General features: G+C 38.1%; 1 protein-coding gene across 1 annotated transcript in view; it reads right to left on the bottom strand.

Moving 5' to 3' along the window:
* Positions 1-640: 640 nt before the first annotated feature.
* The window catches only part of CNGA1 (cyclic nucleotide gated channel subunit alpha 1), a 77941-nt gene continuing 51894 nt past the window's right edge, over positions 641-26687 (bottom strand). The window contains exons 3-10 of the mRNA XM_010992863.3: positions 12540-12660; positions 11629-11745; positions 10634-10696; positions 6169-6210; positions 5970-6080; positions 4624-4731; positions 3739-3845; positions 641-2426 (exon numbers count right to left, since the gene is read on the bottom strand). Of these exons, the coding sequence (XP_010991165.2) occupies positions 1018-2426; positions 3739-3845; positions 4624-4731; positions 5970-6080; positions 6169-6210; positions 10634-10696; positions 11629-11745; positions 12540-12646 (2064 nt within the window). The 5' untranslated portion in view covers positions 12647-12660 and the 3' untranslated portion in view covers positions 641-1017. The remainder of the gene's footprint in view (positions 2427-3738; positions 3846-4623; positions 4732-5969; positions 6081-6168; positions 6211-10633; positions 10697-11628; positions 11746-12539; positions 12661-26687) is intronic.

Raw genomic sequence — 26687 nt, 5'->3', positions numbered from 1 at the left:
GAATTTCTAAGAAGCTCCCAGGTGATGCCCATGCTGGCCCACAGAACTTCCAGGCCTCCTTTTCTAGCATTACAACAACTTCCTTTGCTCATCACCCAGCAATAGTATTACCTTTCTCCCTTTTTCTTATTGCTGGCCAGTAGCCACAGCTGTCAGGCCTTAATAACCACAGAATTTTAAAACTTTATCATAAAGGAGTCTACAACATTTTGTGATTTTCAATATTATATATATGTATATATATATAATAAAGTCTGATTTGTCATGCTTTAATTTTTTGTTTTTTTATTTTTATTTGTAATTTTTAACACTTTATTGTGGTATGGTTCCTGTACAGTAAACTACAGATATTTCAGATGTACACTTTGATGAATTTTGATAGATATATACACCAATGAAACCACCACCACAATCAAGATAGCTAACATTTCCATCAGTCCCCAAGAGGTCATGCTTTTAGTTAGAAGTTTCTCTCAACCCTGCTTCCCAAATCCTAGAATACAATGGTTAAGGTCCTTTAGATGACTTGGAAGCTCTACAAGATCCTAAACTCTCTACTAAATTATCAAATAAATAGTAGTCACTACAACTTTAGGATTTATTTTCCTTTATTGCAATCTAATTCTTAAATGGTATTCTGAACATGATGTACACAGTAATTCCCAGTTGCTCCTCAATAATGTAAATTGCCCAAAAGTGAGGGATCCTTGTTCACTTTTATAAAGAGTCTTACATAAAAGGAGCATATGTGAAAAAAACTCAGAAGGTACAGATTCTGACAAGTTTATTGGTTTCTATCTTTGCATATTATCCATTGTGAAAAATTCAAAGTGTGATGATTCTTTAGTCACAGTACCTCACAAGGGAATGTGCAGCCTTGTGCCCTGCACCAAAGCACATTTTCCTTATGGAAGAATTTCCAGATGACTGTTCCTCTTCTTCCAACTTACAGTTGCCTTTATCACATCACCGAAAGGATCACGAGGCATAACCTTATGCATAACCAGCTTTTCAGTCCTAGGTAGAGTCTGTGGGCCCGCTTTCAGCTCCAGTCCCTTCAATGGCTGAGAATTCTGTGTCAATAAGTGGTTTTAGAAATTTCTCAACCTTGGTTAGTCTCTGCTTCAGTTTCTGCTGCATTGACTCATACTCGGCCAGGATGCGAGCAAACCTTGTCTGCAGGAGGTCTACTGACCCCTCCATTCGGGTGACCTTCTCTTCCAGATCTTTAGGATCACTTCCAGCATTTGCGATGTTTACATCCAGTAGACCATCTTTCATCAAAATTTGCTTCCCCTTCTCTTCCAGCATACATTTGGCATCTGGGTACTCAGTTAGAGCTTCCATGAGGTCATCTTTCGAGAGACAGAACAGATCTGAGTAGCCTATACTTTTAATATTGGCCGTTCTTCGATTGCCAGCTTTACTGCCTTTGATGTTTAGGATGCTAATCTCACCAAAGTAGCTGCCGTCACTCAATACCACAAACTGAGTGACTCCATCATCTGCCACCACGGCGAGTTTGCCTTCCTTGATGATATACATCTCTCGTCCAATATCCCCTTTCTTGCAAATATAATCTCCAGGACTGTAGACTTGAGGTTGTAATTTCAAGACCAACTCCACCAACAGACCGGCTTCACAGTCTGCAAAAATACGCACCTTTTTCAATGTGTCTAAGTGAACGTTGATGGCAATCTCTGCTCTTAGTTTATCGGGTAGATATTTCAAGACTTCTCTCTCATCCACTGTTTTTTTGTTGGTCCACAGGTAGTCAAACCATTTAATGACTCTCTTTTCCATGTCTTTGCTCACATTTCGAAAATGCATGTATTGCTTGATTGCATCAATTCTTGCCTGAAACTCCGCTCTGGCTGCATTCATGTTGGAAATCATAGAACCTATGTTACCAACAATGGTAGCAAAAATTAACACTCCGATTAGGAAATCAGCCACCACAAAGACATACTCGGAATCCCTCACAGGAGGTGGCGTTTCACCGATGGTGGTCAAAGTCAGTGTAGACCAGTAAAGGCTGTATACGTATTTTCTAGCCAAACGGCCGAAGTCAGGATCATTCACATCAGGATAGACCCACGTATCATTTCCAAACCCAATGGCTTTGGAGATAGAGAAGTACACACACGCATTCCAGTGGATGATGATGATGATATACATGACAAGGTTAGAAATCCTGAAGATGTTTGGGTAGTTTGTCCTGGTTTCTGTTCTCTGGAAGAACTCAAACATTCGAGAGATCCTTAACAGTCTGTTTAGTCTAATTTCAGGATAGTTCCACCCCAGCTTAAAATACAGCAGATCGGTTGGTATCACTGATAGAACATCAAGCTTAAATTGAAAATTTGATTTATATTTCTCTATGAGTTTAAGCTCTTCCTTCACCAGTAGCCCTTGCTCTAGGTAACCTAAAATAGAAAAAAAATATAATAATTTAATGGGTTTTTTTTTCTTTTTATGCCATTGTGAATTTTTCTAAAGTAACTCCCAATGAACTCCACTGAGTTCAAAACAAGAGTTCATTTCCAATCAACATTGCTTGTAGCAATGTAAGATATGAGTACTTACCAACATAAGGCTGTGGAAAATATTCTTTTGCAGAAATAAAAAGTAACACTTTGTAACGGCAAAAGTGAGAGAGTATGTGCAATGTATATTACAAGGTATGTACACAAATCTCTCTAGATTCAGCATCTCACCCATGTAAAGCCATTCCCTTTATGAACAGTGTTCTTGGAAAGTTTTATGAACACCCTAGCACTGTGCCTAACTCCCTGTGCCACTCTCGTGTCAGAATCCTGGCCCCAACCTTGAAGCTTGAGGACCTCCTTGCTATTTGACAATTGTGCATATTCTTGCCTTGCCTCTTCGATGTGAAGCATCCATCCTTTGAGACTTCATTTTCATCTCTCCTTCTGGCTCCCCAGGCTTCCTTAGACATTGGGATATTCCCTTCTCCTAAATTGCTACCACGAGCCTTGTGTATTAAACTCAGGATTTCAGTACTATGATATATTTCACTAGGGAAGGAATCTGCTTCTCTTCCTCTACTGGTTACCAGCTGTGAATAGAACAGAACTGAAGTATTGCTCCAGTGCACTGAGAGCAGAGAATGTCCCTATTTTACATAATGATTCTTAAAAGCCATACTCTGTGTACACAGATTACCTTTGCTTGTGGAGAGTAGTACAGACAAGGAGCTTATACCTACTTAACAAGAATATTTAAGTAGGAAGCTATCAGATCCTGCCCAGATTATTGGTCAATAATGCCTCACCATGGACCACAAAGTTGAATTAAGGATGTATATCCTGTTTCTTGTAAAATTTCTTGCACAGCTTAGCTGGATAAGATGACATTTTTCCCCATGCTTCTTCAAGGAATCTCTGTTAGGTAGCAATTACCCTTTCCCTACAGAGCTGGCAGAATATTTCTGTTCTCTCTATTCCTCCCACCTGGCATAAGCCCAGTGAACAGGATAACAGAGGAAAGCCATCAATCCGCATTCAGAAGGTTGCCTAGTAATGGCCTCCTGAATCAGCTGGAGTGGCCTAAGCCTGTGGGTGGGAATATGGTACTCTTGCCTTCAACGGTGCCTTTTCTTCTGAAACAAATTTTTGTTAGTTTATTTTGAAGAACACTTGAATTAAGAAATTTCAAATTATAGGGAGAGAGATAAAACCATGAAATTATGAAATATCCAAAACTGAACATATTTACCTGTCCTTGTTCGTACAAACATATCGAGAAGATAGACTAAATCTGACAAGTAATCAAAAATGAGCCAGTATTCCAGGTAATCAGACTGAAGTTCATCAAAACATGCTCTGTAAAAGAAAAGCTTGTATAAATAGGGTGAAATGGGACCATTTTCAGTAGAAGTCCTCTTTGTATCATTTTTATCATGGTGAGAAGTGTAGCATGCTCAGGTTGGAAGGGTCCATAGGGCCCATTTAATCAACAGTGACTTTCCCAAATCCTTTCCTGAGTGTGAGGGTTGGACTTAGTTTTCTCATACTTCTGAATTTCAGCATTCTTTCCATTATACTAGTCAACTTTGTAAAAACATCGAATGAGAATAAATGACCTCAAGCTAATGTCAAAATATTTGGGGTGATACACATTGATAACCAGGTTCATATTTACTATCTGTACCCCAAAATGCCTCAGGAAATCACGGTTGGCCCTGGATGGCTGAGATGTTTACTGTCTAAAAGACAGAAACCATAGATATCACTTGGGAAACACGTCTGACTGTACACAACCTGGGATCCTTAATCTTTTTCCAGTCTTGGCAAAATGTTTCCTTGTAGCCAAAGAAAATAAAGTTTCTCCCAAAGTTCTAATTAAATGATTGAGCGATCAAACATTTAAAAGGATGCCCCGCCCCACACCTCCTCCCCATCCCAGTACTGGATTTCCAAGTATATTGGGAACCAAAGCACCTACTCCTGAACTTAGGGACACACACTGAGAATGACACAGCCTCCTCTCCAACCTGTGGTGGAGAAAGGAGGTACGTCCTGAAGAGCTCTAGGCCAGACTGCTAAGTCAGCTAACTTAGAAACTAGAAGTGGGTTGAGAGCCAGAAAAAAATACAGACACCTTGCAATAATCATAGTCCAGTTGTACATAACAGGTAAGGTGATGCAAAACAGCCAGTTGTAATATATGTTTCCCGAGGGATCAATAACCGTGACTTCCTTCTTCTCCCTAGCAGCAATTAGAAATAAAGGGAAGGTTACCAAGAAACAGGATTATTTTTGTTTCACGTATCAAATATGGTTATGCCCACCACCCACAATTAATGAAACAGAAACAAGGTGAAGCTTACTCTACAGTGGGAAGATTAGCTTGGCATAAGTGCATCAGAAACTAGTGAGGGGTGGATAGTTAAATTACTAGTCTTACTACGTTAAACCATGCTTTAGAAATTTATTAAAGCCCTTGTTTTCCTGTGATGCTGCAGCTACTGAGAGGGAATAATAGCATAGATCAAGCCAAACTGGCTATTCCACAGACCCCTTCGGCAGGTTACTGGTGGTGGGAGAATGGTAGTTTTGCCACTACCCCTACTGGGTAACAAAACAATCAGGGACCGCACTGGGAGGGGGAACTGACTTCCTTCTCATCTGTAGAGAGAGAAGAATATAACACAGTCTAATAAAAAGTACTTGTTCTTAAGTGTGTATGAAGACTTGAGAGCGAAGAAGGCAAAAGAATGGAAGGAAGGAAGGGTCTATATGATCAAATGGACATTTTTTAAAAGTTTCTGGTATCCAGCTTATATTTTTAAGGACTTTTCCTTTTATACAATGTCAGCAAGTTCTAACAGGCACAAATAATGAAACCATTGTCTGGTAGTTTTCTTTGAGTAAGTTTAGAAAATAATTTTTTCTTTAATAACAAGTAAAAAGATAGCTCTGAAAATATCACTCAGCCTTACCCTTGTGAAATTCTAACTCTCAGATGTTTGCTTTAAAAAGAATCTTTCAAATGGCTGGTATTTTGATAGCATTTAAACTGCCCTCAAAACTAGGCATGGCTTTTGCAATAAGACTACTTTACTTTGGAGTATTTGCCACACTGTGTTTATGACTCAAAAATGTTAGTGAAATTATTAAATTTTTATTTCAATTTTAAAAATTGATGTTAAGATCCTAGAAACCCAGTTTTCCTTGGATCTTAAACATGTCCCAGTGGTAAGTTTTTCTCACCAGTGCTTCAGGAAGGAAATTAACCATAACATTCAAAATTCTTGATGAGAAAACTAAGACTAAGGTTAACATTACTAATTTTAAGGAAAGTAGAAAAAATTAAATTCATATTTTATAACAATTTATTTAGTCTTTACACAGTACCTATTTACTATAAACTTGCAGGAAATTATTCCTGCATCCAAAACCCTTCACATATTTATTCCTAATTTCAATACCAATAAAAATAGTTACCCCTCTTTCTTATCTTTGCCTTTCTCCTCTTTCTTCTTCTTGTCTTTGTCCTTTTCTTTCTTCTTTTTCTTCTCTGAGTCCTTTTTATTTTCATTTTTATCATCTGGCTTGCTGAAAAAGTGAGAGCTATAGTTAGTAAAACACGAAAATGTTACGGGCAGAAAAAATGTGGGATAGTTCATTCCAAAGTCTTATTTACCTCTTCTTTTCCTTTTTCTTTTTCTTTTTTTCTTTTGGTTCTCTATAGAAAAAACAATACCTCTGTCACATAATCAAGTTACATTATGACTTCCATTCTTATTTACTTTCCTTCCCATTGGGTAAGAATTCTGCACTTTGCATTCAAAGACATGTCCCCCATGCTCAGAGACCAGAAATCTGATCTCCTAATACAGAATTCTACAAAAAAAATGGATATGCACCCAGATAATAAAACAAATGAACAAAAATTCCTGGGAATTAGTGCATGTGGAAAATGGAGGTGGATAAAGGTATAAACTTGAAGGAAATTTAAGAAACAACAGTCTCTAGGAGTGCACTCTCAAAGTCTCAATGCATACCCAAAAATAGTTACTTAAAATTTAAGCTTCTTGAAGGAGGAGGCTATAACTCAGTGATGGAGTGCGTACTTAGCATGCACAAGGTCCTGGGTTCAATCCCCAGTACCTCCATTAAAAAATTATATATATATATATATATTTTTTTTAACCACCCCTACAAAAAGAGTTTAAGCTCCTTGATGTCACTTATATTCATACGTGAGTAAGAGCTTTGAGAATGTCAAGAAAATGCCATCAGTTTTCTCTAGAGAAGTAATCCTGGCTGAAGCAGTTTTTTTATGAGACGTCAAAAAGCTCTGTGGTAACACAGTGGAATCCTAATTCTTAGAATCATTCACTGGATTTGAGGTCACTTTCTTCTATATACAGCTTCTTCTTGAGTAAAGAGTATGTAATTAGAGGCCTCTCCTCGCAGTTGGTTTTCCCTTTCAGCAGAAAAGTGGGTTCTGGAGTCAGACAGACCGACAGTCATAGTAGGTTGCCGTTGTTGGCTCAGTTGTCCTGGGAAAAGGTATCATTCAGATATGAATGAATGGGCATCTCATTGTCACAGAGATAGCCAGAGAAGGCTGCTAAAGGGAAGCAGGTCTAAACCCAGGCCTCAAAGTATGGATAAGAGTTGGAGAGGTTAAGAAGAGAAAGGATGTTAAAGGGAGGGAAATTTGTAGGTGCAAATATACAAATGAACTCAGTCTGGGTAGCAATGGCCCAGCAGAAGTGGAGCACTGCTACTGAGGAGAAATAGGAGATAAAATTGACAAGGAGATGGGGCTTGGCACCTAAGGTTGTCATGTACAAATAGGAACAAAACATAAAGCTGGATCAGGTGGAATTGATTGCTAAGGGAGCACACTCCTATGATGCAGGATTTAACACCCCAGCATAGATCCTAGGAGGTGGTGCTGATGCACTTCTTGGATGGCTCTTAGAAGCTCAGAAAAGGTGATGGCTCACACTAAGTGAAATAGAAATTACAAAATGCCATGGCAGATGGTGGAGGAAGGTGTTAGAAAGAGAAGTGGTATACTTAACTGGGTATATTAAGGAAAACAGCCCACCAACTGATTACGTTCCCTAAGAGGGCTCAGAGGTACAAAGCGATAAGGAATGTGCAGGTGAGAGGGACACCAGAAGCTCAGTGGTGTTGTCCTCTGTGGACCAGGGCTGATAGTGAGAGATGCTAAACTGAATACAGAGCTAGATTCCCTGTGAGCAACAGACAACAGGATCTAGAAATCACAGAGACCAATGACAGTGCTTACCCATCAGAAGAGAAATGGGTCTGATAATTATAGTTAGCGTAAGGTGAGCACAGTAGCCAGGGTCTTAACCCACACAGAGCTACGGAAGAGGATAATAGGCACTGCATTCCTAGATAGATGGGCATCCCGTTGGCTTGTTAGGGTACTGTTTAACATATATAATTTTTTTTTAAAAAATCAGGAATGGATGATCAGGAGATTGATGGCAACTTACCCCAGTAAAAAGTCACAACTCCTTAAATAGTTCCTAAACCTGAGCTAGTTCTCAGAAACGACACTATTGACTGAAGGAGAAGCCAGGCCCCCATAAAGAAGGACTCTGCAACACTGTGACAAGTATATTCAGTAATAGTTTCCCGTCTTTCCTCCAAAGAAAAACCAACGTTCATTTACTTAGGTAACTGTCTCCTGGGGAAAAAAGATTCCCTAGATACAATAAACATTATTTGGCATAGGACCCAAGTCAATATTGAGACCCAGGGATTGAAGCTTCATCATGCCCTCCATTAAAATGGGGGACTTAAGGGTGGCTTGGTAGTAATAGAATCCTGTATGATACATGACTTATGAGGCCTCCACACGGTCTAAGGACACCCCCGCCTTGTGGTCACTTTTCCAGTTCCCCAATGTAGACATTTTTGTAGACATTTTTGGTCCTCGGTAGAACCCTCATCTCCTCTAGTCCCTTGGCTTGTGGAGTAAGAGCTCACATAGTGGGGAGGACCAAATGGAAGCTGTAAAGCTGCCTCCTACCTGCTGGCAAAAACTATATTGCATCCTGGACAGGAAAGGAAATGCAATCCTTAAAGACCTAATGCATGCAGGGGTGGTGGTTCCCCATCACATCCCCATTTAATTCAATATCTGGCCCCTATTAAAACCAAATGATCCTGGCGGATGGCAGGAGACTACTGCAAAATCAAACAAATAGTAGCCCCAACTGCAGTCGCTGCGGCAGATGTGAAAGACAACACTCACCCAATCAATACCATATTCCTAAGGTTCTGGGTCAGTCATGGTGAATGTGTTATTTTTCATCACTATCAGGGAAGAGGATCAGAAACAGTTCCTATTCACACGGGGTGGAAAACAGTACGTATTTGCAATATTTTCCAGGGCTATGTTAACTCTCTGCCTACTATCATGACATAATTTAGGGGGACCTGGACCATCTGGACCTTCCTCAAGGTATCACATTGGTCTGCTATACCTCTATCAATGACATCATGTTGGTTGGGCCCTGAAAGAGGATTATCTAACCATGGGACAGGAAGTAGTGAGCTGGATTCTGTCAGAACTAACAAGTCATAAGGTTGTATAGCAATCTTTCCTATGATGAAGAGGTCTGTCTGGGACTGGGTAGGTGGCTTGGCACCCTGTCCCCAAGTCATTTACCTCTGTTACATCAAAACTATTCCTCACCTGCCCACCATGGCCATATATGGGGTTTGTAGGAGCAGCTGATGGAACATGATCTGCAGATAGACCTGCTTGGCATGTGGATGCAAGCCAAAATGAGCTGTTGTCTACAATACAGCCCTGCTTGGAAGTGGCCTTAAAAGGCAGTGAGGTTAATCTTACCAATGGCACAGTTTCAAGCAGTGCCCAGTTATCCTCATTGTATGGAAAAATAAATGGCCCAAATTAAGAATATACAAGAACTCATGGGTAGTCACAATGCCTTGGCTGGTTGGTCAGGGACCTGATGAAAAAATATTGAAAGATCAGGAAAAATGGTTCTGGAGAATAAGCAGACCAAATGGACTTGTGAGCATGAGCACAAGGTTTAAAAACCTTTGTATCCTATGTTAATGCCCATCAAATAGCATATGCCACGGAGGAGCAAAACAACAACAACCAAGTGGACAGAATGGCTCCAGCATCTGACAAAGCCATCCTCTGTCACTGGCATCCCCAGTGCCAGCACAGTGTGGATATGAAAGGGGCAATGATGGTGGCAGTGGTGGAGGCTATCTATGTACAGGCCCAACACATGAGATCCCATTCACGCTGGTGACTAGGTATGACTCTGAATCAGCACCATTGCCTGAGGAAAGCAATCAGTCACTTGATGGCAAGTTAATTACACTGTGGAAGAGGCATCAAGTAACCTGGGTTTGAATCAATACATATTATGGATACTAATTTGGCTTTGACCAGTGCCACTATCCAGTGTTGGTTGCTGCCAGTTCACAGTTTCCCTCTCTCTTGGCTTCCCTGGGCTGAAGGAGGCCACCATGCTCAAAGTTATGCCCCCTCTCCTAGGGGCAGCCCTCATCCAATGACTGTGCATGGGTACAAAGACCCAGTCCTATTGCCTAATTCTGGGACAACGCGGAAGGGCCATCCCTGCTCCAGAGCTTCCCATGGGATCACAGGGCATGTCAACTCTATTCTCTGAAGTTCAACTTCTCCGTCTGCCCAGTCTTACCCCCCTAACTCCCTTCTAGGTATTGTTTTTGACAGAACTCTCAATAACCATCTGCATACAAACCTCCATCTCAAAGACGGTCCCCTGGGGAACTTGACCTAAGACACATGGGCTCAGAATGGGAAGAATTAAAAATGATATTTCATTTATTTTATCAGCCGCCCTAGCTCTAACCACAAGGAGGGGCAATTGCATGTATGCTATAGACATGGTTTTTCTACACATATTCAGATATATACATACATATATACATACCACCTTTAACATGGGTAGCCATACTTTTCAGAGATAAATAACCAAATGACAAAACAATAGAATATCTTCGCCACTGTGTAGATTCAGATGTGCTTCTACCTTTTTACGGGTTTTCTTCAAAAACAAAGTTTGGTTTTCAATTGTCGATGTACTTACTGCTCCTTATTGCTGCTGTTGTTAACATTGAAAAGTGCAATGGCTCCAGGCAGGTACTGTTCCCTGGGAAATGAAAAAGGACAGTGAAATCATCATAGTCACCATGTGTCCAATGTCCATGGTAAGAAACAGTCTTAAAGAACAAATTCTTTTCAGTTTCTACCCATTACCAACTAGTGCCTAGGCAATTTTTTAAAACATAGAGCCTCTGTGAAGCTTGAGTTGCTGAATATCAGTGCCATGAACCAAAGTAATTAGTAGATGCCCATTAATCAATGCTCACAATACATCACATTAACATCTTCCATGCCCTGAGTGAGTCATCTTGGATGTGGCTAACTCCCAGCAAAAGATCTAAGACTTAGAAGAGAAAAAAGACAAACGAAAACAGTGGGAAAGCTGAAGGTGGTCAGTGGGAAAAGAAACAGGAGAGGAAAAAAAAAAAAAAAAAAGAGGGAGAAAACCAAAGAAAAAGTAAGTATGTTTGATTGGATAGGAACCCCTGATCCACACCAACTCCTTCCGCACCCTCAGAGTCACATAGCTGAAGGTTCCATGAGTGCTTCATTTCCTACTGAGGATTTTTAGCCTTTTTCTTCTAGTTGCTCACTCTGGTGCTCTACTTCCCTGAAAGCAGGGTCGAACACAATAGAGCATTTTAGAGAATGACCACTAACCCCTCTCACTTACACTTCTGGAAGAAGAATCAGAAGGGAAGAGGAAATCAGAAAGGACTGAGGCATGAGGTTTCTTACAGGACAGACACAGGTCTCAGGGAAAATGATCAGCAAGAACGTTTATGACTTGGAGCCCCACAGACATGAGTTACCATTAGTTTCCCAAGAGAGAAAAAGGGTAAGAAGCAGAAGAAGCAATTTACCTGCGATCCTGCCGAGTGGCTTTGCCAAACCCACTAAGTGGAGGAGTAGAACACCATCTCTTCATCTAAATAATAGTGTAAAAACAGATATGGAGGGGGAGGTCACATTGCTTACCTCTGTGACAGTTGTCCTCTCCTGTGCATATTACTTCTAAAGGAATCCCTTGCATGGGGGATTTCACTCTCTGAGTCTTCACATATAGAGGCACTGTCATCATCATCAGAAAAGGAACTACAGTCCAACAGGAGGCAGAGATGATTTAGATTAATGTCTTAAACACTTGTTGGGGAATAACATTTCTCATTAGGGGGACTACTGCCTCATCTCTTCTCCTTCCCTCTCAAATGAACACAGACAACAATTTTTAATGAGAATGAAATGAGAACTGTGCAGAATACATAGAATTAGATAGAGTATATGCATGATCCAGTAAAATACATATAATTAAGAAACTACTTTCAAAGTCTTTCATATTTCTATTGTTTGATGCATTGATCGATGTTAATATTTATTCAATAGAAAGTATGATATCTATACTTTAGGTCATATTATACAGTTTTCTGAACTAACTTGCAATAACATTTCCTCCCATTAAAAATAAATTCAACCACATTTACACAAGTTCTATTCATTTATAGGGTAACCACTTTAAATTATGCTTTTAAAACATGTTAGCATTTCAGACTCTATTTTTTTTCACACTTCTCTATGGCAATGTTATCCCTTCAGATGTGAAATGTCCCATGAGGAAAGGTCTTGCCAGTGACTCAGGAAATAATTGGCATAAGTGCTTCTAAAGAATGACCACAACAATATCTTACATTCATTTGTTAGAAAAGTTATGCTCTTCAAAAGTATAAATTCACTTAATTACAAAGTTCAAGGTTTCAAATTAAAAGTTAAACTGATGCAATAGCATACCCAGCACCAAAAAAAAAAAAAAAAAAAAAAGGAATTAAACCAAAATTCAGCCTAGTTAAATTTAAGAACTGTGTAAAAATACATAGAAAAATGCTTGCATTTACCTGCATGCTCCATTTTCCATCCTTCTTATTTCCTTTTCAATATCTGGTACAATCATATTGGGAATATTTACAAAAGAGTGCCATGTGTTGATAATATTTTTCTTCATGGTTAGTTTGATATCTGGAGAGAAAAAAAGTCTTGTAAGTAGGAAAACTTACTATATATTTACTATGTAATCAAAAGTTTCACTCTACCATTCTTCTAAGGCCTTAATAACAATCTTATTCCTGGTTTTATGTAGGAATTTTTTTTAATAGAATACAGTCACGATCTAAGCCTTTATTACCACTAGCCAGGTTTTTGTATATTTTTTTAATATTCAAGAATGTACCAGAAGTGCAGAGCTCTTTTTCTTTTTTTCAATCTGGATTTACCCCAGCTTTGAAAATTTAGGCAATGTAGGTGTAGAACAAAACTGTAGGGACCTTACCTTCATATAAACAATTAAGGAACCAAAAAAAAGCAGTAAAATAAAATACCAAAATGCGTGTCATCAGTTAAATTACTACAGGCATCCAGAAAAAAAAAAAGGGGGTCTTGAGTGGTATTCAAACTTTGGAGTGAATAAAGATGAAACTGATCCACTTTTTAGCAAGTCCCATAAATTATTCTGATACATATAGTGCTCAGCTTCCCACACAACCAGTTCAGGGATCAGGAAAATGCCAAGAACCAACAGATCCTGATCTCCAAGTCCCACCCAGCAGCACGTTCAAGCCCGGGTTCACACAGGTGAATGAGGCACAGGCACACCCGCTCGTCCTCTTCTTTCCCCAGGCTCTGCCAGCGCCGAGGGACAATGCCCCTGCGCTCTTGACTACCGCAAGTTCTTCACTTGGTCTCTGCTGTGCTGCAGTGATATGGCCTGGAACTTTGAGGAGTTCCCGGTGGGCCCGGACAGTGTGCCTGTGCACAGGTACAGCCACTGCTTTCTGACCATGGACATGGAGCTGGACATTGATGCCCTGCTGTCCCCAGGGCCCAGTTGTGCCTAGGGCATGCCCCCTCCTACCACTGCACCCCCACCCCTACCAGTCACACTACTGCCCTCTGGGGATTTCATCACCATGATGTTTCCTCTAAACTTGCATGGAGGAAAGACTTGACGTCCAGGAAACTCCACCTAGATGGGCACTAAGTGTCCATATCAGCACCCCCTCTCCCAGACCAAGGCTCCCCACTAATAAAGTGCAGGTGTCAGCAGGAAAACAAAAGGAAACTGAGGACAAAAAATTGTTGCCTGGCACTTCTGTAAACAAAGATGTTGCCTGCCCTTCTGTTAAACAACAAATGAATGTTGCCCGCCATCAAGCCATTAGCCACTGCAGCCACCAGGGTAGGTGGTTCCAAGGGTAGGAAAAATAGGATAATGGCCCTAGATAGTTAAGATGTTATCAAAGGAATAATTTCAATGACCCAAACTGTTGACTCTTCCCATACACAGAAAAGCACTAAAATCATTAACTAGAGATGTCTGGTTTTTGTGATTAGTAGTAATCTTTTGATGTTCAACTACATGATTTTTTTCATCAAAAACCCCTATGTATCCTGGTTCCTCATTTACCTCTTTGGATCAGTCCCTCAGAGCTATCTGAGAGGCTGCCTTCCTGGGCTACAATCTTCAGTAATGTCCCTGAATAAAATATAATTCTCACCTTTTAGGTTGTCTTTTTTTTTCAGTCAACAAAACAAAAGCCCAGTATGTGTTCATGGGCTCCAAGAACACTGCCAATGTTTATCAGCTCTTATATTGAAGGTCACTTGCCATGGGTCCCTCTGATGAAGACCCAAAGAAGGTCAACATGCTGAGAGGATGACCTGGGGTGCTGGACAACTTCAATAGGTCCCATACTTCCACCTTATCCTCCATGGCCACTCATTCATCCATCCCTCCCCTCCCCCTACAACACACACACCTAGCTTGCACTCCGAGCTTTTATTTTATGCCTTGGAGATTTTTCCTCTGTTATTTTTCTATCCCTGATCTCTGGGTTTTGGCAGGAAGCTTGTCTATGTCATGAATAAAATAGAAAAGCAAAAACCAAAAAAAAAAAAAAAAAGAGAGAAAAAGAATGTAAGAAGTCATTTGAGGTGGGGAAATGTATAAAACACACTTTGTTCTGTAAAATGTTAAATCTTCGTGAGGATAGCAATAAATAGTGCTCTTTATTTCACCCTAGCATTCAAACAGCTGATGGAAATAATAGCCAGTAGTCAATAAATAGTAAACAGAATTTTTGTGATGTTTGTTAATAAAAGTGTGCATATATTTTAAAATATAATTAAAGTACTTTTTAAAGAAACAACCACTTTTTGAGAAGAGAATTGTTTCAATGACCTCTTTTCAGCATCAGACTGGAATTCTGGTTATATTTACAGCATGCTGACTTACTATTGTCATCAATGACCACTCTTTCTGAGAGACCTCATGCCTTATGACCAGGAAAAGGAGAAAATATGATTATTCTAGCCATTATAACATAGAAAAATTATGTGAGTAACATTACACAAGGACAGATGACAGTATTATCCAATATGTCAGATAGAACCAAGTCTGGGCTTTGCTTGGATCTGAAGGAAAAAAAAATCACTTTCTTGTCCCATAATTTCTTGTTGGTCTAAGTGTTCCACACAGGAAAAAACTTTCTTTATATCACACAATCACCTTCTTAATACATAATCATTCTAGGAAAAAACCAGAAAGTATAAATAGAAAAATAAAGATACTCAAAATTCTACTCCGGACTTTATAACTATTTACCAACATATTTTCCCCACTGCTTCTATGGTTTCCTTTCTCATATTTAAATTTTAATCTATTTCGAATTTATCTTGGTGTAAGATGTGAAATAGGGATTTAACTTTAGATTTTCTAAATGGCTAGTCAATATTCTAAATGACACTAAATCAATAACCAATAATCTGTCTTTTCCCTACTGATTTGAAATGCCATCATCCGAAACTTGCTTTATCAACCAGAAGGATTTTGATGGAGTTTGCATTAAAATTATAGAATAAATTGGGAAATTATTTTCCTTTATGTTTTTGAAAAAGCTTCTACATATAGATCCTACATGCTTATTAATCCCTAGATGCTTTGTATTTTCATTTCTATTGTCATTAGGATAATTTTCCCTTGATATATTTTAACTCATTGCTTTTGCTATTTCATAAAATTATTTTTCTTTATTTTGAAACCAGCCACCTTAAGTAACCTTTACAAAAATTATTTCTAATAGTTTTTCTGTTAAACAATTTCTGTTTTCAGTAATACAGTCAGAGTACTTACACAAATTCTTTCCTTTTCTTTTTTAAAGCGGTATCTAGCTTTGATGTCTAGTTACATTGACTAAAACTTCCAGAACATAATAAATAACAGTCTTAATATTGTAATATCAAAACTGTCTTTAGAGATACCTAGTGTGGTTCTTGGCTCTGAGAGTGTTTTTAGAGTTTCACACTTAAGCATAATGCTGCTGTTTGCTCAAGAGAGATGTTTGATTCTGTTCAATAAATCTCCATTTATTCCTATTTTACTATTTTAAAAAATTAGAAATTGAAATGAATGTTGATTTTTATTGAGGCTCTCTCACTTTTATAGAAATAATCATATTCTTCCTTAAAATTTTTCCTTTTTTTAATTTAAGTATAGTTTAGTTTCAGATACACAGCGAAGTGATTGTTATACATATATTTTTTTTTCTTTCAGATTCTTTTCCATTATGGATTATTATAAGATATTAAATATAGTTTCCTGTGCTATACTTTGTTGTTTATATATTTTATATATAGTATTGTTTATCTGTTTATCCAAACTCCTAATTTATCCCTCCCCCCACTTTCCCCTTTGGTAATTGTAAGTTTGTTTTTTATGTCTGTGAGTATATTTCTGGTTGGTAAATAAGTTCATTTGTATCATTTTTTTAGATTCCACATATAAGTGATATCATATGATATTTGTCTTTGTTTGGCTTACTTCATTTAGTATGATAATCTCTAGGTCCATTCATGTTGCTGCAGATGGCATTATTTCATTCTTTCATATGGCTGAACAATATTCCGTTGCGTATATGTCACATCTTCTTTATCTAGTCATCTGTGGATGGATATTCAGGTTGCTTCCATGTCTTGGCTACTGCAAATAGTGCTACTATAAACATTGGTGTGCATGAACCTTTTTTAATTAGAGATTTTGTCTTTTCTAGATATATGTCTAGAAGTGGGATTGCTGGATCATATGGCAACTCTATTTTTAGATTTTTAAGGAACCTCCATACTGTTCTCCATGGTGGCTATATCAATTTACATTCCCATCAGTAGTGCAGGAGGGTTCCTTTTTCTCCACATCCTCTCCAGCATTTATTGTTTGTAGACTTTTTGTTGATGGCCATTCTGGCTTGTATGAAGTGATACCTCATTGTAGTTTTGATTTGCTCTTCTCTAATAGTGATGTTGAGCATCTTTTCATGTGCTTGTTGGCCATTTGTATAGCTTGTTAAAAGAAATGTCTATTTAGGTCTTCTGCCCATTGGGTTGTTTGGTTTTTTGATATTGAGTTGTATAAACTGTTTGTATATTTTGGAAATTAATTCTTTGTCAGTCGCATCATTTGCAAATAATTGTCTTTTCATTTTGTTTATGACTTCCTTTGCTGTGCAAAAGCTTTTAAGTTTAATTAGATCCCATTTGTTTATTTTTGCTTCTATTTCCATCACTCTAGGAGACAGATCCAAAAAAAATATTGCTTTAATTTATGTCAAGGAATATTCTACCTATTTAATTTATGTCAAGGAATATGCTATCCTCTAGGAGTTTCTTAGTACCTGGTCTTACATTTAGGTCTTTAATACATTTTGAGTTTATTTTTGTATATGACTGTTAAAGAATGTTCTAATTTCATTCTTTTACATGTAGCTGTCCAGTTTTCCCAGCACCATTTACTGAAGAGACTTTCTTTTCTCCACTGTATATTCTTGCCTCCTTTGTCATAGATAAATTGAAAATAAATGTGTGGGTTTATTTCTGGGCTTTAATCCTGTTCCATTGAGCTATGTGTCTGTTTTTGTGGCAGCATCATACTGTTTTGATTACTGTAGCTTTGTAATATAGTTTGAAATCAGGGAGCACGGTTCCTCCAGCTCTGTTCTTCTTTCTCAGGATTGTTTTAGCTGTTCTGGGTCTCTTGTGTTTCCATACAAATTTTTAAATTATCTGTTCTAGTTCTGTGAAAAATACCATTGGTAATTTGATAGGGACTGCACTGAATCTGTAGATTGCCTTGGGTAGTATGGTCATTTTAATAATATTGATTCTTCCAGTCCCACAGGGTTGTGTAACCCACGTGTCCAGCGCCGAAAAGCTGGTGGCTGTTTTGAAGAATCAAGGATTAGTATATTAAACTTTGGTAAACTTTTCTAACTTAAAGCCTTCCTATCTGGAGAAAGATAATAAAATGCTTTCAATTAAAAACAAATAATAATATTGATTCTTCCAATCCAAGAACACAGTATATCTTTCTATCTACTTGTGTCATCTTCAATTTCTTTCATCAGTATCTTATAGTTTTTGGAGTACAGGTCCTTTTCTTCCTTGGGTAGGTTTATTCCTAGATATTTTATTCTTTTTGATGTGATGGTAAATGGGATTGTTAATTTCTCTTTCTGATATTTTATTGTTAGTGTATAGAAATGTAACAGATTTCTGTATATTAATTTTGTATCCTGCAACTTTACCAAATTCATTATGAGCTCCAGTGACATCTTTAGGATTTTCTATGCATAGTATCATGTTATCTGCAAGCAGTGACAGTTTTACGCCTTCCTTTCCAATTCGGATCCCTTATATTTCTTTTTCTTCTCTGATTACTACAGCTAAAACTTCCAAAACTATGTTGAATAAAAGTGGCAATAGTGGGCATCCTTTTCTTGTTCCTGATCTTCAGGGGAATGCTTTCTGCTTTTCACTGATGAATATGATGTTAGCTGTGAGTTTGTCATATATGGCCTTTATTATGTTGAGGTATGTCCCCATTATGCCCACTTTCTGGAGAGTTTTTATCATAAGTGGATGTTGAATTTCATCAGAAATTTTTTCTGCATCTATTGAGATGATCATATGATTTTTAATCTTCAATTTGTTAATGTTATGTATCACATTTATTGATTTGCAGATATTGAAAAATCCTTGCATTGCTGGGATAAATCCTTGATCATGGTGTATGATCCTTTTAATGTATTATTGAATTCAGTTTGCCAGTATTTTGTTGAGGATTTTTGTATCTATGTTCTTCAGTGATATTGGCCTGTAATTTTCTTTCTTCCTTTTCTTTTCCTTTTCTTTCTTTCTTTTTTTTTTTTTTTTTTTTTTGGTGTCTGCCTGGCTTTGGTAACAGAGTGATGATGGCCTCGTAGAATGAGTTCAAAAGTGTTCTTTCCTCTGCAATTTTGGGGAATGCTTCCAGAAGGATAGGTATTAACTCTTCTCTAAATTCACCTGTGAAATCATCTTGTCCTGGACTTTTGTTGGGAGTTTTTAAATTACTGATTCAATTTCAGTACTTGCAATTGGTCTGTTCATATTTTCTATTTCTTCCTGGTTCAAGTTTAGGAGGCTGTACCTTTCTAAGAATTTGTCTATTTCTTCTAGGTTGTCCATTTTATTGGCATATAGTTGCTCATAGTAGTCTCCTATTTTTGTGGTGCTGTTGTAACTTATTTTTCATTTCTGATTTTATTTATTTGGGCCCTCTCCCTTTTTTTCTTGATGAGTCTGGCTAACAGTTTATCAATTTGTTCATTTTTTCAAAGAAACAGCTTTTAGTTTCATTGATCCTTTTCCTAATTTTTCCTATTATATGATGAACTAAATTAATAAATTATTTTAATAGTTATGGAATAAATTCTTCTTGATTATGGTAAGTTCTTCTTTTTATATGCTATTAAATCCTAGCTGCTAATACTTTATTTTGAATTTTTACATTAAAAATATTGCATTATATTAAAAAAACAAGATTATACTGTATAGCACAGGGAAATATACACAAAATGTTATGGTAGCTCACAGAGAAAAATGTGACAATGACTGTGTATATGTCTATGTATGACTGAAAAATTGTGCTGAACACTGGAATTTGACACAACATTGTAAAATGACTATAAATCAATAAAAAATGTTAAAAAAATATTGCATTATATTAAAAAATAAATTTTATACTTTGAGAAAGAATTTTAATTTTTAATTTTTTTCTTAAATACCATATTTTTTTTATTATGGCATACCCCCCACATATTTTAACATCTCTAAAACTGAAATCCATCTGATAATCACTGGAGTTTCTTAGTTTATGGTAATATTTTGTTCTTATTATTGGTATATAAAATAATGCCATGTTTCAAAATATATGGAATTTTTTTATTGTCACTTATGAATACATGCTTTTTAAAAATTTTTTTACTGAAGTACAGTCAATTACAATGTGTCAATTTCTGGTATACAGTACAATGTCCCAGTCATGCATATACATACATATATTCATTTTCATATTTTTTTGAGAAAGAATTTTTAATAGTCAATAACTGTTAATTTTTTCACATACTTTTCAACTCTTTTGGTATTATCATCGGATTGTTAGCGACACATTTGGAAAGAATCAAAAGATGCTTCTTTTAGAGAATTCATTGCTTTGTTGATTTTCAAACATGAATCTGAATAAAACTTTATGAATCAATAGGGAACAATTGCTTTTATGTTATTTCATTTTGTTATTTATTTATTTAGGGGTTTTGGAAGGGAGGAGGTAAGTAGATTATTTATTTAGCTTTTTTTTTAATAGAGGTACTGGGGATTGAACCCAGGACCTTGTGTGTGCTAAGCATGCACTTACCACTGAGCGATATCCTTCCCCAAAAAAGAAACAGCTGCTTTTAGAAAATAAGTTTCAGCTTTTGTTTTTAGCTGAATCATAAACATTTCTCACTTAAGTAAGGCTGTAAAGAACTTCACAAAGATAAAGCAAAGCAAACAATTGGGAAAATCTCATGAACAATTCAGACAAAGTTAACTTGGAACATAAACTATGAATGCCCAGTAAGCAATCTATTCTCTTGATTGACGTCAGGCTCTGACTTAGGTTCAAACCCTGCCTCTACCACTTACTAGATGAAAGAACTCAAGTGAGTTTTTTAATCTTACTGAACCTCAGTTTTTACATCTATAAAATCAGAATAAAATCTTTTTTATATCAAATAGCAGAAAAGATATGCTGTGCACCCTCACCTATAAACCCACACATACAAACACAATTAACTATGAAACAGTGGTTCTCTAAATTTAGTATGAATAACACCTGTGAAGTTTGTTTAAAATGCAGATTCCAGGGCCCAGGCCTCAGAGTCCAAATGAGGTATGATGTGGGGGACGGGAATCTACAATTGTACCAAGCACTGTATGTAATTCTATTTCAAGCCGTTCCTGAATCACACTTTAAAAACGATTACTCTGTGCTATTGGCCCTTGGTGCACCACCCCAATCATATTTACATTTCTGAATACAGTAGTGGGAGAGATAAAATAACGGTCAAGAAAGTCTTCAAGGTAGATGTTACCTGTCTGACGTTTCAGGTCTGCAAATATGAAGCCTCTGGGGTCAATTCTCCAAGACAAAATTCACAAACCACTAACACAACATAAAGTTAATTTCATAACTTAAGATATATAGATTTAAATTTGAAAAACAATGAAATTACTATATTAATAGCAAAAAAGATGAGAAAACTCACATGATCATTTCAACAGATGTAGAAAAATCATTTGACAAAATTCAATACCTATTCATAATAAAAATTTTTAGCAAACTAGGAACAGAAGGAAACGTTCTCAACCAGATAACTTCCTCAATGCACATAAAACCTACAGCTGATATCATACCTAATGATGAAACACTGAACATGTTCCCCCTAAAGTCAAGAACAAGGCAAGGATATTCTAGAGGTATCCAAATTGTACTGGAGGTTCTAGCTCTTGCAGTAAGCGAAAAGAAAAGAAAAGAAAAGAAAAGAAAAGAAAAGAAAAGAAAAGAAAAGAAAAGAAAAGAGAAGAGAAAAGAAAAAAGAAGGAAGGAAGGAAAGAAAGAGCACCCATATTGGAAAAAAGTAAAACTATATTTTCAGATGACATGATAGTATATGTAAACATCCTTAAAGGATCTACAAAAGAATATTAGAATAAGTGAATTTAGCAAGATCACAGGACAAAAAAATCAGTGTAAAAAAAGTTATTTTCATTTCTGTATGTTAGCAATAATTAGAAAATGAAATACATACATCCCAAGAAATGAATGTCTATGTTGAATTTAATAAATAAATACCATGTACAAAGTCCTCTGCCAGATGCTGTAAGAAGGAAGCCATAATACTATGGCCTTAAAGAGCTCACAACTAGTATTGGGGAACAAGAGCACTACACTGAACAAAAGGTTTGGGACCCACAAAAGAAGCTAAAAGAAGTGTCCATAATTGTCAGTCACCTCTTCAGTTTCCAAGATTATCTTTTCTTTGTTTCAAAATTAGTGGACATTTTAATAGTGTTATGAGAAAATTTTGATAACTGGAAAAGGGGAAATTTGGATACAAAGACACACACAGAGGGAAGACCAAATGGAGAGACACAAAGAAAACACTATATGAAGATGGAGGTTCGAACTGCTTTGCTATATACACCTGAAACTAACATTGTAAATTGACTGCACTTCAATAAAAAATAAGATTTTCTTTTTAATTTTTAAAAACTTTTAAAAAGATAGAGTTTTGGAGTAAAACATCTACAAGAGAAGGAATGCCTGAGGCTACCAGAAGCTAGAAAAGAGGAATGGAACAGAGTCTTCCCTCTTGCCTTCAGAGGGAACATGGTCCTACCAACACCTTGATGTGGTACTTCTGGCTTCTAGAACTGAAACAATACATTCCTGTTGTTTTACGCCACGAAGTTTAGGTCAGTTTGTTACAGCAGTCCTAGAAACCAATACAAGGTGGAAAGGGATCTGGAGGGTCAAACAGTCAGAATCCAGCACATAGAGGCAGGTCAGGGCCAGGGTGCTGTGTGAGCTAAGAGGAGATGCACCTAGTCCTCAGCAGGGGGCTTGAGATAAAGCTTCCTGAAAAGGCAAGGCTTGAGGGAGCTTGGACAAAGAGCAGGCACCTGCCAGGCACGTTACAGTGTGGACCAGGATTCTAGGACAAAGCAGTAGCAAATACAAAAAGCAAACATGTGAGAGAACAGAGTGTCTTCAGGTAATCACAGCAGATCAAATGGAGGAAAATACAGTTCTGTGAATAAATGATAAGAAAAGAGGTGGAGAGGAAGACAGGGGTTAATTCACTAGATGCACTGAATGCTCTGTTACCTTAACGAAAATGAGGAGTCATTGGAGAACTCTAAGTGGGGCCATAGGCGAGGCAACAGGAAGGAGCTGGGGAAAATCTGTGGAAGGGTTACCGGTATCATTGGGTCACAACTGATGCAATAGCGCACACGGTGCTGTGATCTTCTCTCACCGTGCCTAGCAGTTCAGGTAGGAAAGAGCCCCAAATATCACCTGGAATGATCTAGACTGGGGTCAGTGGCTGGGATAGAGGGACAAGGGGGCAGAGGAGGTAAGGAGGTTGTGAAAGACTCAAGCCTTTCCTAAATCAAAGAAAATAAAAAATCACATCTTAAGCTGAAGTGGGGAGGGGATTCTGGGAAGGGAGGATTTGTGAGAAAATTGAAGGTCAAGGGGACAAATACCCCAAGAAGTTTGAAAAACAGGTCTAGTGGGAAAGAGAGTAAGAGCTGGAAGCAGAGGAGGCTGCAGCCAGGAAATAAGATACTGCACTAAAGGTTACAGCTGTGGAGCTGAAGCAGCTCTGAGCCAAGGACTCGGGTGACAACAGTGGAGTGGCAGAAGGAAAGGGAAGAAGAGGACTTGTGAAGCTAAGGACTCAGATCATATTTCATAGCTGTGGAGGTTGCCCAGAATGATGGTGAGACGCAGTAGGAAAGGGACATCTTACAGCAGGTGCCAAATTATTTGATGAAGGTGGAGCAGCAATGAGGCAGTCAGTAGATGCCCAAGACAAAGATTAGAAAGACAAGCTTCAGTGGAAAAAGACAAGGATGTAGTGAAGGATTTAGGAGAGGCAGGAAAATGTCATTTTCTTTCTAAGGGGATCAGGTGTGTCTAGTCTGTGCATCATCAGAATCTGTCCATATTCTAAACAGTTCTTCAGAATTTAATTTTTATACAATTTTAAAGGTTACTTTTCACTTACAGTTATTACAAAATATTGGCTATCTTTCCACCCTACACCCAATAGTTGTGCCTCCCACTCCCTCCTCCCTATATTACTTCTTCTCCCCCACAGGTAACCACTGATTTGCTCTCCAAAGCTGTGAGTTTGCTGCTTTTATGTTATAACTGCTAGTTTGTCCTAGTTTTTAGATTCCACATATAAGCGATATCATACAGTATTTATCTTTGTCTAAGTGAAACATTTCTGATTGCTTCAGTGAGAAAGCCTCTGGGAAGTGTTAATGACTCCTTCCCACCCGGGTGTGACAGATTGAGGCAGCATGAGGTCAGGCAATAAGAAAGAACTTCTACACCTCGCCCGTTCTGCGCATCAGTCCACCCCTTTCAGCCTCTGTACATAGTTTGAGACGATAGAGACAAAGAGAGAAAAGTAAGAAAGGTGTACTGAGCACCTGCTTCGGGTCAGGCATTACGTTAGGTCGGCATATTTAATCCACGTAAGGATCTGCAGCATGGCTTCATACGAAGCTGAGAGGTTCAATGATTTGCTTGGGGTCACGTGACTTTTACTGCTGAGCTGGCAGGCAAAACCAGGCTGCAAAGCCCAACCTCAATCCAGACAGCTCCGAAAAGGCGTGATATGGGAACTCAATTACCAGCGGCCCCAAGTGACACTTACTTGTCTCTGCTTCATTCCTATCAGTGTGGTCTTCTCCGTGGTTTGTGCCTTTTGGGTTCAGTCGATTATTTACAATGCAGTGACGTAAACTCAAACAGCGCACCTTAAAACGTTGACTTAAGCAAAGGGGGTTTTTAACTTCCAGTGATATCCTTTAGGAGCCCAAGCTGTCCCCAAATAATACACTTAAAAAAAAAGTTGACTTGGTAAATAAATATAGCTTTAAAATAAGTTCCTAGCCTCCACTTCTTACCAGATGGCTGCCCCTAAGCCCTTACTGTGTAGAAATTCTGAATCCACTATTGTCCTTAGGAAAAATAATACCAGAAAGGATTTTTCTATAGTTTCACTAGACTGAACTCCTTAAGAGAAGGAATAGTTTTTGTTTGTTTTGTGTTTCATTCATAAATATCCTTAGAATTTAGAACTGTGCTTTGAACCCAGCAAGTACTCAGTGATGTTTGTGGAAGGAATGAGTAAGTGGATGAATGAAGGTTGGAGGGAACGGGAGTGGAAGTGATGGGGACTGAATCCCAGCCATCTTTGCTTTGCTATACTCCAGCCTCTTTATTAGAGTCTTCTTCCCCATCTCTGGAGCTCTGTCTGCACCAGCAATTTTTCCCACTGTGCCCTTCCATCTATAGTCGTAGGAGTACCACATATTACATAGAAATTAGTAATATGCACAGGCCCCCATTCAGCATCCTGTGCTGCTGAGAAACAGGGGGGTTCATACTTTCACCCGCTTTCTTTCATGAAGTTCTGCCTTCACTTCTGTGTAGGTATTTCCCAATTTCACACAAACAGCCCTGACCACCTTCCTTAACTCCTGTGCCACATTTCACCCATTTATTCAATACAAACATGTTGAATGCCACCTGCCGGCCAGCCTCCTTTCATTTAATTTCTGGAGCATCCACTTCAGAGCCCTGTGTCTAGTGTATCCAAAGATGGACCTTTACTTCTTCCCATGTCCAACCAGCTCTCCTTTCTGACCTGACTATTTCTGGCTGCAGAATTGCTGTTCCCTTATGCACCTAAATTCATTTAGAACTTGGAGTTAGTTACCTTTGACTCTTTCCTTCCCACTCAGTTACTCTGTCAAGTCTTACGTGTCCTACTTTGCAGTTGCTCCTGCCTGCCCTGCCACTTTTTCATTCTAATTATCGCTAGGGCTTGTCAGGTGCTTGTTACCTCTTATCTTTGACTAAGTCTTTTAGCTGATTTATTCATTCCCAGCCTCACCCTTCCTCCAGTTCATCCTGCGAAGTACTCCCAAATTAATCTTCTTAAGGAGCATACAGTAACATATTCTTGTTCTAGAACCTTCAAGATTTCACCATTGTCTCCTGAATCATTAGCCGTTCTTCTTGCAACGAAGACCATATCTGCCTGCCGCCCTTCCTCTCAACTTCTTCCTACTCTTTTATTCCTTCCAAAAAGGTGAGATGAAATACCATATAGTCATTAGAAATAAAAAGACACCTCTAGATGAACAGGTATTGGAAATCCTCAAAGATACAGTATATCACCTTATGTAGGAAAAAAAAAGATTCGATTGTGTATAAGAGAAAAAGATGAAACAAGAAAGAGGTTGTAAGGGGGAGAGTATAGCTCAGTGGTACAGCATGCTTAGCATGCATGAGGTCCTGGGTTCAATCCCCAGTGCTTCCATTAAAAATAAATAAACAAACAAACAAACCTAATTCCCCCTCCCCTCCCCCCAAAAAAGACAGAGACAATGGTGACTACCTGCCCCTGAAGAAGAAGAACAATGGATGGGACTGGGCAATAGGAGTGGAAGGGAGGACACTGTACTTTCTGAATATTGTATTATGTAAATTAATGACTTAGTGGGTATGCATAGTGACCCCATTTTAAAATGCAAAACAGTATAAAAATTATATCATCCATACTTCTACCACCAGGAGTTAACAACATCCACTTTTGTCTTTTGTCATATTTGCTTCCCCACCTTACATAGCACATGAAAAGCAATAAAACTTTATGCCTAAAGTTAAAGCTCTTTTAGCAGCCACCTCCCAGTCCTAGCCTTGTCTTCCCTGTACCCTCTACCCAGAAGCAACCACTACTATAAGTTTGGTGTGTATCCTGCCAGCCCTTTGCATCTTTTTACATACCTACATAAGCATCCAGAACCAATGTATAGTTTGGGACACG

This window comes from Camelus dromedarius, chromosome 1, assembly GCF_036321535.1.
Source record: "Camelus dromedarius isolate mCamDro1 chromosome 1, mCamDro1.pat, whole genome shotgun sequence".
In the NCBI taxonomy this organism is placed as follows: Eukaryota; Metazoa; Chordata; class Mammalia; order Artiodactyla; family Camelidae; genus Camelus; species Camelus dromedarius.
This window is presented reverse-complemented; position numbering and strand designations above follow the sequence as displayed.